Source organism: Epinephelus fuscoguttatus, linkage group LG10, assembly GCF_011397635.1.
Source record: "Epinephelus fuscoguttatus linkage group LG10, E.fuscoguttatus.final_Chr_v1".
Classification (NCBI taxonomy): domain Eukaryota; kingdom Metazoa; phylum Chordata; class Actinopteri; order Perciformes; family Serranidae; genus Epinephelus; species Epinephelus fuscoguttatus.
Genome location: NC_064761.1, coordinates 2,124,580 through 2,142,759, shown reverse-complemented (window position 1 = coordinate 2,142,759; position 18,180 = coordinate 2,124,580). Strand labels below are relative to the sequence as shown.

At 46.7% G+C, this 18,180-nt stretch overlaps 1 protein-coding gene across 1 annotated transcript in view; it reads left to right on the top strand.

The window, feature by feature from the left end:
* LOC125895885 (calreticulin-like) overlaps window positions 1–18,180 on the top strand; it is a 30,067-nt gene that overhangs the window by 9,425 nt on the left and 2,462 nt on the right. Inside the window, exons 4-8 of the mRNA XM_049588069.1 lie at window positions 7,961–8,055; window positions 8,143–8,352; window positions 9,451–9,564; window positions 9,777–9,920; window positions 17,859–17,951. Coding sequence (XP_049444026.1) covers window positions 7,961–8,055; window positions 8,143–8,352; window positions 9,451–9,564; window positions 9,777–9,920; window positions 17,859–17,951 — 656 coding nt within the window. The remainder of the gene's footprint in view (window positions 1–7,960; window positions 8,056–8,142; window positions 8,353–9,450; window positions 9,565–9,776; window positions 9,921–17,858; window positions 17,952–18,180) is intronic.

Sequence of the window (18,180 nt, the reverse complement as noted above, 5' to 3'; positions counted from 1 at the left end):
TGCTTGGAGGGGCGCTGTAATCCTGGCGGTCCTAGTGTAAAGCACCACGGACAGCGCCAATGCATCTATCGCTGTGGCTCAGAGGCTCTGATGCCTGAGTCAGAGCATGTGAGCGGAGTTGGAGCTGCCTCAACCATAGGTTATTAGTAGGAAGAAAAATGGCTGCTGAAAAAAGTGTCACTGTCAGCTGCCTCCAAGCGCCGCAACGATGTGCCAGACCATCATATGTAACTTCATTGTTTATGCTGCCCGTGTGCTCAGAAGCACACAAAAATGCATTATTGAGTAATTCCTGAGAAGTTACGATAAAATAAAAAAAATATTACAGACTATAGAATAGGACGGACAACCTCTCCAATTTCTCATGTCAATTAACATTATTTGTCGGCTTTTTATAATGCCCCTTTTTTTTTTTTTTTGCTGCTGCACTGTGTCTCCAGTTGAAAGTGGTGATTTGCTAAATACATTCTACAATAATAAATTAGATTAACTTGTGGTCTATAATATTTTTGGCTATATTATGCATTTTAATGAAAAAAAAAAACCCTTAAGAATAAAAGAAATAAACACCGAAATAATTAGTGGAAACTTTTTTTTTATTGATACTCCTCCTCTCTGACAAACTAACACCAAAATGGTTTTTTATTGACCGTATGAATGGTTTCGTTTTCAAATAAATATTTATTTGAAAATGTATGCTTTAGTGTACTTTTACAGAGTTTTGCAATAGCCTATGTATACCTGTATGGATCAAAATGTATAATTTTCAGCCGCTGCCACAGTCGGAGGTATAAATGTTCAGATGTATTGTCTCTGTGTGTTTTTACATCTATTGTTGCTTTTAATTTGCAGCTATACTTTTAATGAAGCTGACATGTCATCAAATCCCAGTCATCAATTCCCTCATCGCTTCAATGACATCATCAAAGCGAGTCTGTTGATTTCTGCCACATTGACGAGCGATTGCAACTGAGCGATATCAAAGGGGCGAACCGAGCGACAGCGATATAAATAAAAAGTCCGGTGTGAACACACCTTAATGACCGTTGCTGTGTAGCTCAGGGTTGCTAGGGACGCTGCCCTGACAAGGAGATTCAGCCGTTGCCGGCAGTTTTTTTTTCATGTCGCACGTCATACAAAAATTATTATAAATTTCAATAGAATAAACTTGCCTGATTAACTGAAAACAATTATACAATAACGAAAAAAATAATAGCCTATCGAAAATATAAGTCAAGTAAATTGATCATCTGAAAAAAGCCCATTTTACTGTGCTGAGACTCACAGCGAGCAACTGACAGTGAAGTGTCCCAAAAAGGCATGTGACAGATCATCTGTTATAACGTGATTACATGACGTGTCTACGCACGCACGTCTAATAACCACACGTCTAGGCGTCTGCAGGCTTTGCACGCGCATTGCATGTGTAACAAGTGCACGGTGAATACACGCGCAGTGCACGCGAAGCAAGTACACGGTGATGGTTGCAAACGCAATTTTTACGTATCAAGTACGCAGTGAATGCAGTGTGTGTTGTATAGACCTGTTTTATAGGAAAGGTAACCTTAAATGACTTCTGTTGTGATCTGGCGCTATATAGAAAATAAAATTAAATCAAATTTTTTTTTTTAACTTTATTTTTTTCATGTTTTTTTTGTACAAAACAAAAGGAGAGAGGAACAAAAGGTATATGTACACAAATGCCTGTGCACCTGATCTCACGAGTGCACATGTTCAGTTACACCTATTTGTCTAAATAGTCATACACAATCATACACAGTTGCACACATACATATGAACACTCATAGGAACGAAACATGAGAGAACCGTGGGGTTGCGAGTAGGTCGTATGTCACATACATTGCAGCAATATAGTTGCAATATTGTTTTTCTTAAAACCAAAATATATAAAGCATTAAGGTTGGTTATCACCTCTTCTTGTAATATAAGTGCTCCATTTTTCCCAGAGGGCATCACCTTTGTCCCTTTGTAATCTGAGACTAAACGTCAGTAGTTCCATTGTTTGGATGTCTTTAATTATGGCCTCCCACTGATTAACCGTGGGAGGTTCTGTGTTGAGCCATCTTCTTGTTATGGCTTTTTTGCTGGCAGCCATGAAGATTTTTAGAAGGTATCTGTCTTTTTTTGGTAATTCTGTGTCCATATTGCCCAGGTAGAATGATAAACAAGTGAAATTAAAATTATACTGCAAGACTTCACTGATAATACTTTGAACTCCTTCCCAGAAGGATTTAAGCGCGGGACAGCTCCAAAATATGTGTGTATGATCTGCCATACCGTGTCCACACCCTCTCCAGCATGTGGGTTGTAGTCCTGTCTGTTTAGACTTTTGCTTTGGTGTTATGAAGAATCGGATATAGTTTTTCCAGGAAAAATCTCTCCATAGTTGTGAGGCTGTAGTAGTGATTTGTGTGTTAATTACATTTGTCCAGTCTTCAGAAGTAATTACAATTCCCAACTCTTTTTCCCATTTTGCCTTAATATAGTTTGTTGAATGGCCTCTTAATTCAGCTATATGTCTATATAGTTCGTCAATGATCTTTCTGGACAGTTTTGTATTATAGGCTTTGATAAACATTTTGGTAATACCTGATATATTTTCCTGTATAAGTCCTTTAATGTTCTTATCAAAGTAGTGCCGGAGTTGGAGGTACCTATAGAAATCCTGCCGAACAAGGCCATATTTATCAGATATGGTCTTGAAGTCTATAAATTCCTGGTTTTCGATGAATAGACATAATGTGGAAAGTCCTTTTCTCATCCATTGAGTGAAGCCTCTGTCATTCATACCTGGTTTGAAATCTGGGTCATGGGTTGGCCACATTAAAATTCGAATTTCTTTCTGAATGTTAAGTTGTTTCACCAAGCCAAACCAAGTTTCTATAGAGAATCTAACCCACTGGCTCTGGATATCATGTTGTTTAGCCACCACTGGGCTTCCTAAAAGACTCTGTATAGGCCTGTCTGACAGTGATAACTCAACATCTTTCCATTTTGCGAAGTAGTCTTTATTACACAAGAGCAGCAGTGGTCTTATTTGTGCCGCTAAATAGTAATCTTTGAGCCTCGGTAAGCCCATCCCCCCACTATGCTTTGGCAACTGTAAAGTTTTGTATCTCATCCTGGGAGCTTTTCCATTCCAGATGAAGCGGGATATCATCTTATCCCATTCTCTAAACTGATTATCAGGGACACAAATGGGTAAGGACTGAAACAGATAGAGTAATCTGGGTAAAATATTTGTTTTTATTGTCATAATTCTGTTACCAAGATCTAGGGGCAGAGAGTCCCATCTGTCTAGATCTTCCTTTATATGTGAATTTATTCTCACATAGTTTTCAAAGAATAACTGTGGTATATCCTTAGTTAATTTAACGCCTAAGTATTTAATAGAGGTGGAGTCCCAGTTAAACCTGTACTTGTTTTTAAGTTCTAATGATGGTACAAAATTAAACGTCTTGTGTTTTATCAACGTTAAGGGAGTAGCCTGACAGGTGTCTATACACCTGCAGGGAGTCCATTAATCTTGGGATTCCTGACTCTGGGTTTTTTAGGCTGACCAACACGTCATCCGCGTAAAGACATATTTTGTATTCTATACCTTTTATTGTGATGCCCTCAAGGTCAGGATTTTGTCTTACAACCTGAGCAAGAGGTTCAATGAAAAGGTTAAAGAGCACTGGGCTGGCTGGGCAGCCCTGGCGACAGCCGCGTTGCAGGTGGATAGTTTCTGAAAGGCCTCCATTTACCTTAATTCTGGCTACGGGGGACGTATATAGTGTTTTGATGCCTTTAATGAATTTCTCATGGAAGCCAAATTTTTCCATGACTGTATAAAGAAATTCCCACCCCACCGAATCAAATGCCTTTTCCGCATCCATACTAAGTAAAACAGCTCCAATTTTTCCCTTATTTATGTGTTCAATGGTGTGGAGGGATCTCCTTATGTTGTCCTGTGTTTGTCTACATTTAATAAATCCAGTTTGATCTTCGTCAATCAAAAAAGGGATCACTTCCTCCATTCTTTTAGTTAAAATAGTTGCATATAATTTATAATCTTGATTTAAAACGCTGATAGGTCTGTAAGAGCTGCATTCTTTCGGGTCCTTGCCCTCTTTTAGAATCACCGAGATGGTAGCCTCCCTCCAAGACAGGGGGATGACTCCCTCCCTCAGGGTGTAATTGAAGCTTTTATGTAATATTGGTATTAATTGCTCCCTCAGTGATTTATACCATTCCCCTGGAAATCCGTCTGTCCCTGGAGACTTACAAGACTTCAGGGAGGAGATTGCCTTGTTGATTTCTTCAGCTGATATTTCTTTTGTTAATTTTTCATTTTGCAATTTCCCCAAGGAGGGCAGATCCAATTGGCTCAGAAACTCTTCTACTTTAGCAGGTTCGAATGGTGTGGGTTGGGTATACAGGGTCTGGTAAAATTTCTCAAATGCTTTCTGTATTCCCTCTAGTTTATATGTAACTTTTTTAGTGGCAGGATCCCTAATCTTATAGACTGTATTTTCTGATTGCTGTTTTCGCAGCCTCCAGGCTAACAGCTTGGATCCTTTCGAGCCTGTCTCGTAGTATCTCTGTTTTGTAAACCTGAGATTTTTCTCGACTTCATCACAGTAAATCTTATCTATTTCTTGTTTGAGTGGTCTCATCCGTAGAAGTAATTGTGGATCTTTACTTTTACTATGTTGTTGTTCCAGTTCTTTTAGTTGTTTCTGCAGGTTTAACAGTTTTTGAGTTTTCATTTTTTTTATGAATGCAGATTCTGATATAATTTTCCCCCGCAGGACTGCTTTGGCAGCGTCCCACAACATCACTGGGTTCACATTACCGTCATCATTGTCTTCCAAATATGTTTTTAATTCTTTGTTTATTTTCCCTTTAAACTCAGGGCTGTTTAACATGCTTACATTTAATCTCCATGTTGTCACTTTGGGTCTAGTATCTAGATGTAACTTCAAATGGACACTAGAATGATCTGATATATCTCTCTGGTTTATCTCACATTCCTTTAGCCTGTGCCTCTCTGAGTTATGCATAAGTAGGTGGTCAATTCTTGAATATGCATTGTGATGATTTGAATAGAAAGTAAACTGCCTATCTTGATGGTGGAAATCCCTCCAGATGTCTATCAAACCCAGGTCTTGAATTCTCTTTTTAATCCATCTTTCAGTAGGAGTGATTTTCCTTTTTTGATTAGTTGTATCCAATATCCAATCCATTATGTTAAGGTCTCCTGCACAGATCAAGACTCCGGTAGATTGGAACGCTATTAAATCAAATATTCTCTTGTAAAATGTTTTGTTGCTGCCTGGGGGCGCATATACATTCAACAGGGTCATGTCCTTATCATCTAATTTGCCCTTTACCATTATAAACCTGCCCTCCTTGTCTTTAATCTCTGACTGGAATTCAAAATGAACCTTGTTTAGTATCAAAATAGCCACGCCCCTCTTGCGTCCTGCTTTAAAAGATGAATAGTAAGTATGTTTAAAACCCATACTCTTTATCTTTTCATGTTCCTGATCTGTTAGATGGGTTTGTTGCCAAAATATAATTTGTGCCTTTTCCCTTTTTATTTTGGATATTGCTTTGCTTCTCTTGACAGGAGTCGACAAACCACTGACATTTAGGGTGATAACCTTAAATTCTTTGTTACTCAGCTATAAACCAGTATTCTCCTAGACACTCACTCGCTTCCCCTGAGAACAGCAAATAAGAAACATGAACAGTAATAACAGAACAGTCAAGATAGTAAAACATTACAATAAACAAAAAAAGGTCTTCCATGAAAGAGGTAATCCCTGAACCTCTTGTATAGGGGGATGTTTCAGCCGCTGGGTTGCGGGGCCCCCTCAGGTTGTTTGAGTGGGTGGCTGTCATTCAAACACTACAGACCAACTGCCTAATTCTTAAACTAAAGTGATACAAAAATATTGGCCTATGAAAATTGAAAAAGTCTCCTGTATTATGTTAAGGCGCACTGCATGTAAAATAAACACTAAATTGGTGATGCAGGTCCAGATTAACCATATTACTGGCATAATCAGAGTGGCATTCAATGGAAAACCTACACACACTGAGAAGAAATGTGCTCAATAGTGTACTTAACTAACTTACTCTGCCCTTAATTATGACTTTAAAATATTGCATACGTACGCTTTAATATGTATTGTTAAACAGATAATGGAGTGAAAGCTGTTCAAAAGGGCTGAGGGATGTAGCCTACTGTCTCTGTACAATAACAAAAAATAGAGGTGAAAAACGTCACCGGGTGTACAAGAAAGCTGGTGTTATGATGGGGCGATATAAATTAACAGTCCTCAGCTTCTGTGTCGGTCCCCCGATGAAACTCGCGGAGCTTGTCCCGGATCCTTTGCTGATATTCCCTGCCGTCTGTGCGCCGGGGTCTTTTCACCTGTTCCCAGCTGAAGTGGGGCCGTGACATTTCCCTCGATCTGCCCTCAGGTTTCGGAGGAACCGGGAACCCCTTTGCTTGTAGATCATCTCCGGCTTGATCCGCGTTATCATATGTAACTGTCCCCGAGTCTAGGAAAACACGCATTTTTGTCATCGGTGTGCGGAACTTGATTCCCTTCTCTTTCAATACTTTCTTAATCGGCAGGTATTCCCTCCTTTTTTCCATTACAGCTGTTGCGTAGTCATGGTCGAAAATAACCCTATTCCCGTCCACCGTGATGGTTTTTTTCCACGCCGCGCTGATGATCCGCTCTTTGGTTGAATATTTCAGGAATTTAACGATCGTTGATCTTGGGGGGGCATTGTCAGCTGGTTTGGGACCGAGAGCTCTGTGTGCACGTTCAATACCAAGTTCGTTTGGGCTGGTGCCCTCACCCAGTTCAGTTTGAATAAGGTTCTCCACAAAGCGAATCATTGAGGTGCCCTCGGCTCCTTCTTTTATGCCATAAATCCTTATGTTGTTGTGACGGGAATGCCCTTGGAGTTCGGTTAGTTTTGATTTCAGTTCGAGTTGCGTCCTCTGCATCTGGTTTAAAGTTTCATGCACTTCAGTACTGAAGGTCTCCACCTCTCCTACCCGTTGCTCTGCTTCCCCCAGTCTCTGTGACACCACTTCAGTTTTCTTCACGGTCTCCTCCATCTTCAGATTAATGTCTGATCTCATTTCGCCAAGTTGTTTTTTTGATATCCTCTTGAATGCTACTCTGGAAGCCTGTGAACTGTTTAGAGATGTTGTTCTCCAGTTCAGACGTAGCACTAGCCATGGCTTCATTTATGGCGTTACGGATGGAAGCTAACGAGACCGCACCTAGCATAGCCACCTCGTCGCTACAGCCTGCGTTTTCCGTATCAGCTTCCCTTTTTTTGCTTCTTAGTGACATACTGAGGCCACGTTCGTCTCCCCCCAACATTAGTTTATATAGCTGAACTCCTATAAGGTAAATCTCCTGTATTATATGGGGGTTTGCGGCAGTGTGGTCGGGAGCAAAGTTCTCACGCAGCCATCTCCACCCTCGTGCAACCGGAAGTCCAAAAATTAAATCAATTTGACCTTCAAGGGGGGGTGGGGTGTGCCATTTGGGGGGGCAGGGCAGCCCCCTAATACAATGGCAGGGGAAACACTGCATTTCTGAAATTTCCCACGACTTGTACCACAACATCAACATTTTGTCTTTTTTTCATTAACATTGGTGATGTATTTAGCGAGAATTGGCAGTAGCTGTTAACAAGGCTCACGATAAAACATTTAGTGGCATAGGTTTAAGAAGTTTTACAGTTTTGAGAGAAACAGAGTAATAGACTTAGTAATTCTTGAAGCTTAAAGCATCTGAACATCTGCTCAGCTGGGGTTACATTTTGTTTGAAAGTTGCAAAGTGGTAGCACTGTAGTAGTATGATTGAGCGGAGTGACAGACCTGCCGGCCCCTAATAACATGACCTGTGTCTGCAGGGCCTGACATCTGTGGATACAGCACAAAGAAGGTTCATGTGATCTTCAACTACAAGGGCCAGAACCACCTCATCAAGAAAGACATCAAATGCAAGGTAGCTACTGCAGATCTTTGTAAACATGAATCTAAAGAGTCTTCTCAGGTTCTGCTCACTCTAAAAACCCTTAACCTCCTCTTCCAGGATGACGAGCTGACTCACCTGTACACACTGATCCTGAATCCAGACCAGACATACGAGGTGAGGATCAACAATGAGAAGGTGGAGTCAGGCTCCCTAGAGGACGACTGGGACATGCTGCCCTCCAAAAAGATCAAGGACCCAGAGGCCAAGAAACCAAGTGACTGGGACGACAGGGCCAAGATCGACGACCCCAATGACACCAAGCCTGAGGTAGGAGAGCAGGGCCCAGTTTTCAGTTGCTGAAGAGTTTGAAGCTTGTTTAAAATGACGTTATTAAACCAGCTTTAAAAAAACATAACAAAAAAATCGCCAGCACTGTAATCTGGATAACTCAGTTATCTTCGTATCAAGTGAGACCTGACAGGCCATGTTTCGTGTAATTACCCATTTGTAGTGCTAAATATTAATTCTCCAAATGTTGGAATAATCACTTGCGCGCAAACCTGTCCACCCTGGGCTTTGGGTCCAAGCATGGAACGCGACGGGGGTTTACTGGAGATTTGCAAACACCGTGCACTACCGCCACCAACTGTTGGGTGTGGTTTGTATTTTGACGGGACAGCAGCGGCCGCTGCACGACGCATTTGTTCGGTTTTGGTGTGAATACGTGTGCTGCCGCTAGGCTTGTGGAGTGCTACGCGAACGCATCACTTGCGGTGTAAATGACCACTATTGAGTAGCATTTTATGACAATAAAGCACCAGTGCGATGTGCAGATATCATTGTTACATGAACTGGAGAGCTGTTAGTGTGTTTCCAGCTCACAGTGAATAAATCCTCACGTTTAAAGGTGCAGTGGCAACAGTTTAACTTAATGCTAACTGCTAACACCTGACTGTCGACTGGAAACTTAAAGTTCAGCAAAAACATCAACTCTAACCCTAACCCTGCTTCAAAATAAAAGCACCAGTGGTTCCACTTTGAATTATTTAATTATAACTACTTTTATAACAGTACTTTAAGTTTATTATAACTGTAGTTCATTTAGTAATTTTGTATTTTAGTTGTTTAGAGGATTTTTTCAAAATATCAATATATATATATTGGGTATCACGATAAAACCTAAAAATATTGTGATATTATTTTAAAGCCATATTGCCCAGCCCTACTAGAGACCAATGTATCCACTTGGAGCTATTTTCATTTTTCGTCCACACTGATGTGTAGCCATGCCAACATACTTGTTTTGGTGTGGTTTGTTGTTCTGCTAAAGTCTTCACAACCCTGTTTTATGATGTGCATCATATTGTAACATTGTGTTTTCACAGTTAGGACTTGAGTGATAACCGTAATTCTGCTGTCTTTCAGGACTGGGACAAACCAGAGACCATCCCTGACCCTGATGCCAAGAAGCCTGACGACTGGGACGAGGACATGGACGGAGAGTGGGAACCTCCCATGATCACCAACCCAGAATACAAGGTAAGACTTTTATAGCCGAGGACGTGGGCAGGAGCTTTTGTACACAAAATGATTGATCGCCATTTGGAATCCTTTTTAGTGGCATGTGGGAGAAAAAATGAATGGGTTAGAGTTGGGGGCATTGATAATATTCTGAAGGCATTACTTCTGTCATGGCATTAGTCTAAAAACCAGTACCATCACTAATCCAAACCCCTCGTTTGTCTTTGCAGGGCGAGTGGAAACCCAAGCAGATCGACAACCCTGACTACAAAGGAGCCTGGGTCCACCCTGAGATAGACAACCCAGAGTACACTCATGACGCCATGATGTATAAGTTTGATAACATTGGAGTACTGGGCTTGGATCTGTGGCAGGTAATATTATAACTCACCCACTTACAGTTGTAGTTGTTAACTAACCGGGCCTAAGTATACATACAGACTTGTTTCATGCCGCGTGGTAAAATTTGATGATGAAGTTGAGTTGAAACAAGATCAGAAGAATAATCTGGGGGCGCCAGTGGCTTAGTGGTAGAGCAGGCGCCCCATGTACAAGGCTGTTGCCGCAGCAGCCCGGGTTCGACTCCAGCCTGTGGCCCTTTGCTGCATGTCACTCCCTCTCTCCCTCCCCCTTCACACTCATCTGCCCTATCAATTAAAGGCTTGAAAATGCCCGAAAAAATATCTTTTTAAAAGAAAAAGAAGAATAATAATCTGTTTTCTGGATTCTTTGTGTAACTCAGTGATGTTACTAGGCACACGTCCTGCATCCCAGATGCATTAAAATCTGAAAGGATAGAGTAAACTCACTATCAACACATCCGGGGGACACACCTTATTTTTTGTTTTTTATTTTTTCATTATCACTTTCACTGATAATGCTACATTGTGAAAAATAAATCTGATAGACACAGTGGCGATGCTTGACTTTACTCATTTTGTGCGTATTTCTTGTGTTATACAACCCACTAAGAGTGATACTTGTGTTTTTGATGTTATTATTATACTGTCCATGATGTGTTTGTGTTTTTTGTCCCTGTGGTCTGCACAGATCTGATACCCGCCTGCCCGGCCTCATCTCCGGCTGTCTGAGGCTCTGTGCGCTGGCACGGTGATCTCTGGGGACCGCCGGTAGATGATGACCTCATATTTTTAGGTTCATAAAATGTTCCAGAATTTGCAGATGTGTAGGATATTACTACGGACCTTCCTGTAATCTTACATCGCAATGTCTGCTGTGACAGCAGATGCTGTATTCACTCATGTTGATAATGAGCTGATGATGTTTTGCTGTTCAAGGGAAGTGCCACTTTTTTTTATCTGATGATGCTATATTGTCATAGCGTGACCAATACTGTATTTCCTCATATTGATGATGATCCAGTGATGCTTTACTGTCCAGGGGCTGCATTGTGTTAAAAAAATTTTTTTTAACAGGCAGCCATCATTTTCCTACCAGCTGTGCATATATCGAAAGTTACAATGGTAACTATGGTTCTATGAGTCCTGGATGACCGCTAGAGGCGGTGCATAAGCACTGGATAACTCCGCCCATGCTAGCGCATATCGAGTACGAATATCAACAATGTCACCCGTGACCCCTGCATGAACTCCGGAAGGCTATATCTTCCGGTGTCAGCAGGTGATCTGTTCCCAAAATCTGCTCGCGAGGATTCAGAGTGACCAGACACTCCGGCGGTCATCCAGGACTCATAGAACCGTAGTTACCGTTTTAACTTTCGTTCTATTTCGTCCCTACTGACCGCCAGAGGCGGTGCATAAGCACTGGATGACACATACCAACAATGTCACGAAGAATCCCCCAGACCTACCTCACTGATCAGAAGGACCACGCCCAACGGGTGGGGAGCAGCAACATTGAGGCGATAAAAACGATGGAACGTGGAAGGCGACGCCCAAGAAGCTGCAGCACAGATGTCTTCCAGTGAAACACCCTTCAAAGCAGCCCAGGACGTAGTGACCCCCCGCGTCGAATGGCACCTGACCCCGGCTGGCAACGGACGACCGGTGACCCTGTAAGCATAGGAGATGGTATCCACAATCCAATGTGACAGGCGCTGTTTAGAGAGGGCACAACCTCTGTTATGACCCCACAGCACACAAACAATTGGTACGTTCATTGCACAGGCGCAGTGGCATTGAGGTAAGCAGCCAGGGTCCGTACAGGACACAACAAGTGTGCTCCACAGTCGGGCCGATGGGGGTCGAACCAAGCCAGATGAATCGGCCGGTTGAGATGGTTGCGTGGCAGCACCTTTGGCAGGAATGCAATGTTCGGCCAGAGAGTCACCCACGGACCATCCGGCCCCCAACGCAGGCAGGACTCACTGACGGAGAGAGCATGCAGCTCCCCAACACGCTTGGCTGACGTGACAGCAAGGAGAAAGGCTGTCTTCATTGACAACCACTTAAGATCAGCCTGGGCTAAAGGCTCAAAGGGCGAGGAAGACAGGACATCCAGCACCAGGGAGAGATCCCATGCCGGAACCCTGGGGGCCGCCGGAGGCCGCAGCCTCAGTGCCCCCCTGAGAAAAGAAGACACCAACCACTGGCACCCCACGGTGGCATTCTCAACCAAAACATGTCGCAATGAAATTGCCGCTACATACACCCTCAAGGTGGAAGGAGTGTGACCGTCCTCTAAGAGAGACTGGAGAAACTCCAGAATGGTGGCCACCGTACAAGAGGCGGGATCCTCCCCCCCTGCCTGCACACCAGGCAGAGAACCTCCTCCACTTGGACTCATATTGGAGGTGGGTGGATGGTGCACAAGCATGCGAAATGGTGCACCTGACCGACTCAATGCAAGCAGTCAGGAGCGAGTCGGGCCCTGCAGTGGCCAGACCCAAAGCTGGAGACGGCAGGGGTCGGGGTGCCAAATCTGACCCCCCCAGCTGTGACAGGAGATCCGTCCTCTCTGGGAGGCGCCATGGCAAGCCGCAGCAAAGCCTCCGCAGCAGTGGAAACCAAATCCTCCCCGGCCAGAACGGGGCCACCAGGAGGAGACGGTGGCCCTGTTGAAGGACCCGCTGCAGCGTCGGGAGGATCAGAGGCAATGGCAGAAATGCATACAGGAGGCCGTCGGGCCACTCGTGCCCCAGGGCATCCTGTCCCAGAGGACCGTCCCCCTCTGTCCAGGAGAACCAGAGGGGACAATGAGTTGACTCCCTTGAGGCAAAAAGATTCACCTCCGCCCTGCCGAAAATGCCCCAGATCATCCCCACAACCTCCGGATGAAGCCTCCATTCCCCCGGAGGAGGCTTGTGTCAGGAAAGGAAGTCCGCCACCTGATTCTGGTCGCCGGACAGCCACACAGCCCGCAGGCTGGACAGACGGGGAGCGGCCCATGTAAACAGGTGCCGGGACACACTTAACAGTCGCACCGACTTGGTGCCCCCCTGATGGTTGATCTGGGAGACAACAGCCTTGTTGTCTGACCGGATCAGCACGTTTCCCCTGCAGGTGTGGTAGAAAGTGCCTGAGAGCCAGATGGACGGCCCGCAGCTCCAGCACATTGATGTGGTATGCGCGGTCCCGGACAGACCACTGTCCCTGAGCCAGCCTGCCACGCCAGACCGCACCCCATCCTGAGCGGGATGCATCCAATGTGACGGTCTCCCGAAAGGATGGAATAGCACCCAGGGGCGCACCCCCCAGCAGGAATGCCCGGTCCCTCCAAGGCGCGAATGCATGCCTGCGACACAGCGATCAGTCTGCACCTGTGGAGCTTGGGGTCCAGGCGAAAACCGTTCAGCCACATTTGGAGGGGGCGCAATGACAACAGGCCAGAAGGAATGGCAGTCGACGCGGCCGTCAGCTTGCCCAGCAACCAAAGAAACATGACAAACGGCAGACGCTTGCCTCTCCTGAAGAGAAGAAGGAGTTGGAGGATGTCGTCCACACGACGCTCTGACAGGTAGGCCCTCATGACCACAGAGTCCAGGACCAGACCTAGGTAGGCGGCCCACTGGGTGGGGACCAAACGGCTCTTCGCCACGTTGACCATGAGGCCCAGCCGGGCCACGTGTGTCAGAAGGCGGGCCGTATCCTGGACCACCTGGGCCCGGGAAGGTGCACACACCAGCCAATCGTCCAGGTATGGCAGCACCTTCATGCCTCCAGCCTGTAATGGCGCCAGAGCCGCTGCCACGCACCGGGTAAAGACCCTGGGAGACAGGGAGAGCCCAGAGGGGAGCACCCTGAAGTGATAGTGGTGGCCCTGAAAGGCAAATCGCAGGAAGGGCTGATGATGAAAGTACGCGTCCTTCAGGTCGATGGACGTGAACCACTCGCCTTGCCGGATCACGTGCATCACATCCGCTGAGGTCAACATATGGAATGGTAGAAACTTCAAGTACCTGTTTCGGCCGCGTAGATCCAAGATGGGACGGACTCCGCCATCCTTCTTGCCGACAAGGAAGTAGGTCGAGTAGAGTCCCGCGGGTTGAAGGAGGGGGTCCACCGGTGTGATGGCGCCCTTGTCCAGGAGGGTGGACAACTCCTGGGCTAAGGCTTGGGCCTTGGCCGAGTCGTTGATGACTGTCATGGTGACCCAGCCAAAGGCTGGGGCCGGCGGCGTCGGAACTACAATTCATAACCCCGGGTCAGGGTGGCAACAACCCAGGGGTCTGACGAGCAGGCAGCCCAGTGACTGAGCTGCTGCTGGGAAAAGCAGCTGATGACCGGCCCCGTGGCCCTAGCGCCAAGGCCCCCGGCCCCTGGAGGAGCTGGAAGTGCAGCGGCCGGGCTTGGGATCCTGAGGCTTCCGAGGTGAGCGGCGCAGAGTGGAATGAAAGTCACCCCGACTTCCTCTCGTCCCGCTGTTGCCGTTGGCCACCCCGGGGAGATTGTCGTGGAGGACCCTGAGGGGCAGATGGAAAACTCCTCGAGCTGCCCCTGGAAACAGGTGCCCTCTTGTGGAGGCTCGCAAGCCGCCACCTGGTGTCGTCGGCCTCAGCGGTGCGGTCCAGTGCGTCCAGAGCAGCAGAGCCAAACAGCTCCCCAGGTTCTGCTGGCACCCAGCGAAGGACCCTACGAGTTGCCTCCGTCAGAGGTGACTGTGCCAACCAGACATGACGGCGAGTGTGGACAAGCGTCGACATCAGCCATCCCAGCTCCCTCATCTGGTAGGCAAAAGCCTGCAGTGACGCATCACACATGTCGCAGACGGAGTCGTCCACCTGTGCATCCTGCAGGGAGGCTGAGAGGGCAAGGAGTAAGTGGGAGAGGGTGTTCCCCAAGCGGCCGACACGTGCTGCTGTGTTGTAGGCCTTGCAGATGTAATGGTCCGTAACCTTACACTGCGCAGAAGGGCACTTAGGGTCGGACTTCATTGCCTCATCCAGAGCCACAATCAAGGCCGCGATTGGAGGCTCAACCGCCGGCATGTGGAGGAGCCCCACTGACTCGGCATCCTCCATGGCAGCCAAGGCCCGATCATCCGACCCTGGCCTGGTGAGGGCTGAAGTGTCCCTCCAACAGGAGTGCAGCTCCTTCAAGAAGTCTGGAGAATGCGGCACTGTAACCCTCGCCGGGGGAGGGTTGCGCCTATGGAACGCACTGGGAGCCTGCCCCCGGCTCGGGGCATCGAGCTGCAGTCGTGCCAGGGCTGCTTGGATGCCCCCATGGAGGAGTCATCAGACCCCCGCAGAGAACTCTGGGCAGAGGAATGGGAGGAGCCTGCTGCTGTCAGAGGGGCCAGACTACCCTGTGAGTCCCGACACTGACTCGACGAAGCTGCGATGGAAAGTGCATCGTTCAGTGGCAGCGGTGACTCCTGGGCCGGCACAACAGCAGGAGGTGCCACCCCCACCAGCAGGCTGGAGATTCATGAGGAGCGCCTTCATGTGTTCCATGTCAGCAGCCAAGCGGTCGACCTCGGAGGAGAGCCGGACCTTCGCTGCCGTCTTCCTCCTTTTCGCGGGAGCACCGTTCCCGCTCCGTGTGGCAGTCCTCTTCTGCGCAGGAGCCCCACAGAAGTCCGCCCTCTCAGACTGGAAGGAAGGGAGGCAGGCCGGAGGACCCAGTTGGGCCAGTCGGGCCAACCTCACTGACCGAGGCATGATACTGCAGTTCATGCAGGCCTCGTCAGTGAGGGCCTCCTGCAGGTGGTCCACGCCAAGACAGGCCACACAGTGGTCAAGGCCGTCTTCAGGCTCAAGGGGGGTCATTCAGTTGCCCCCAGGTGTGCTCCATCCGCAACCAGGTGGAGAAGCCAGCGAGGAGCCCAGAAAAGTGTGACACTGCCGGGAGCGGAAACGTCACCACAACTGAACAAAACCACCAGACCAAGTTAGAGAGGGGGTGGGCACGCAACCGTCACCAACAAGGTTATCAGCCTTCTTCCTTTTCCGTCTTTTTTTTTTTTTTTTTTCTTTTTTAAATAAATAAATATATATATATATATATATATATATATATAGTCTGACAAACACAGCTGAGCTGGGAGAGGGTAGCGGAAACACCACCGTCACCAATCACAATTGAATTCTTCACTTTGAATCCCAAACTGCAAAAAAAAAAAACAGAACACAGTTGTCAGAATTCAACTTCCACTGACCTGCTCACACAGCCTTCAGCAGCTGCAGGCAATGCTGGAAGCGGGGGGCGGGGACGCCGCCATACCAGCAAAGCCACAATACCAGAGCAGGGACAACAACATACATACAATCGTGCAGCATGCTGGCACACCACAGAGGCACAAGGCTGCCCAGGGCCAGCGACACATGAAATCAACAGCAAACAACTTACGTACACCTCGACGCACGAATCGCGAGAAGAATGAAGGGAACAGATCACCTGCTGACACCGGAAGATATAGCCTCCCGGAGTTCATGCAGGGGTCACGGGTAACATTGTTGATATTCGTACTCGACATGCGCTAGTGTGGGCGGAGTTATCCAGTGCTTATGCACCGGCTCTGGCGGTCAGTAGGGACAAAATAGAACTCACACGAGATGAGATTGCCTTTTATTCATAGTCTCAATGAGTAAAGGGAAAACATAAAAAGGAAATTTTCATAAATTTATACAGTTTCTTATTTACATTTGCATGGATTGGGTGGGTGTTGGCCTCCGCCAAGGTTGTCCCTTGTCACTGATCCTTTTTGTGATTTTCATGGACGCTGGACAGGGTCTCGAGGCGCAGCTGGGGGGAGGAAGGGGACCTCAGAATTGCATCTCTGCTTTTTGCAGATGATGTGGTTCTGTTGGCTTCATCACACCACGATCTTGCAGCTGAGTGTGAAGCGGTCGGGATGAGGGTCAGCAAATTTGAGGCCACGCTTCCCTGCCGGAAACCAGTGGATTGCCTTCTCCGGGTTGGGGGAGAGTTACTGCCACAAGCGAGGGAGTTCAAGTATCTCCGGGTCTTGTTCACGAGCGAGGGTAGAATGGAGCGTGCGATGGATCGACAGTTTGTTGCGACTTATGCAGTGATGCAGGCGCTGAGCCAGAAGGCGAAGCTTTCCATTCACTGGTCCATCTACATCTCAACCCTCACCTATGGTCATGAGCTCTGGGTAGTGACCAAAAGAATGAGATTGTGGATACAAGTGGCGGAAATGAGTTTCCTCCGTGGGGTGGCTGGGCTCAGCCTTAGAGATAGGGTGAGGAGCTCGGACATCCGGAGGGAGCTTGGAGTACAGCCGCTGCTTCTTCGTGTTGAAAGGGGTCAGTTAAGGTAGTTCGGGCATCTGATCAGAATGCCTCCTGGGCGCCTCCTGCTGGAGGTGTTCCGGGCATGTCCCACTGGTAGGAGGCCTTGGGGCAGACCCAGAACACGCTGGAGGGATTACATATCTCATCTGGCCTGGGATAGCCTTGGGGTCCCTCAGGAGGAGCTGGAAAGCGTTGCTGGGGAGAGGGATGTCTGGGATGCTTTGCTCAGCCTGCTGCCTCCACGACCTGGCCTCGGATGGATGGATGGATGGATTATCACATAACAATCATATCACATTTGATTTACTTGATAGTGGGTAGATGATATTGGTGCTCTCTTTACTCAACTCAAGATGTGACATTTGTATAATGTTCTGTAGACAGACTGTATATAAAATACATACAATACATATAGTCTATGGTTTGGTAAATAAAGTTGTCAGATTTGGGATTTTATTATTTTAACTTAAAGACACATTTTCAACATACATGCCTATAACCATAATTAGAACCATATAACATAAAACACACATTATTTTGAGGACCCACTCAGATGACCACCTGTTGGTCCCAGGGACTCAATACATTTAAAAAACCTATATAAATAATGGTAATGTGTTTCATGTTTGTTCAGGTCAAATCTGGCACCATCTTTGACAACTTCCTGATCTCTGATGATGTCAAAGAAGCAGAGGAGTTTGCGAAGGAAACCTGGGGAGCCACTAAGGTATGACTATATTTAATTACTTTATGAAGAGTATACACTATACTGTGTATTCTAGACTGAACAAAACAATATTTTTTGGTAACGATTCACCTATTGATCGTAATTAATTAGCTTAAGTGCTTAGTTTTTTCAAATATCAAAAATAATGACAAATGCATATAAAACTGGAATTACTGCCTCATGGTTGCATGCCTCCGCAAACCAGTTTACTTCCATTTACATTTTACAT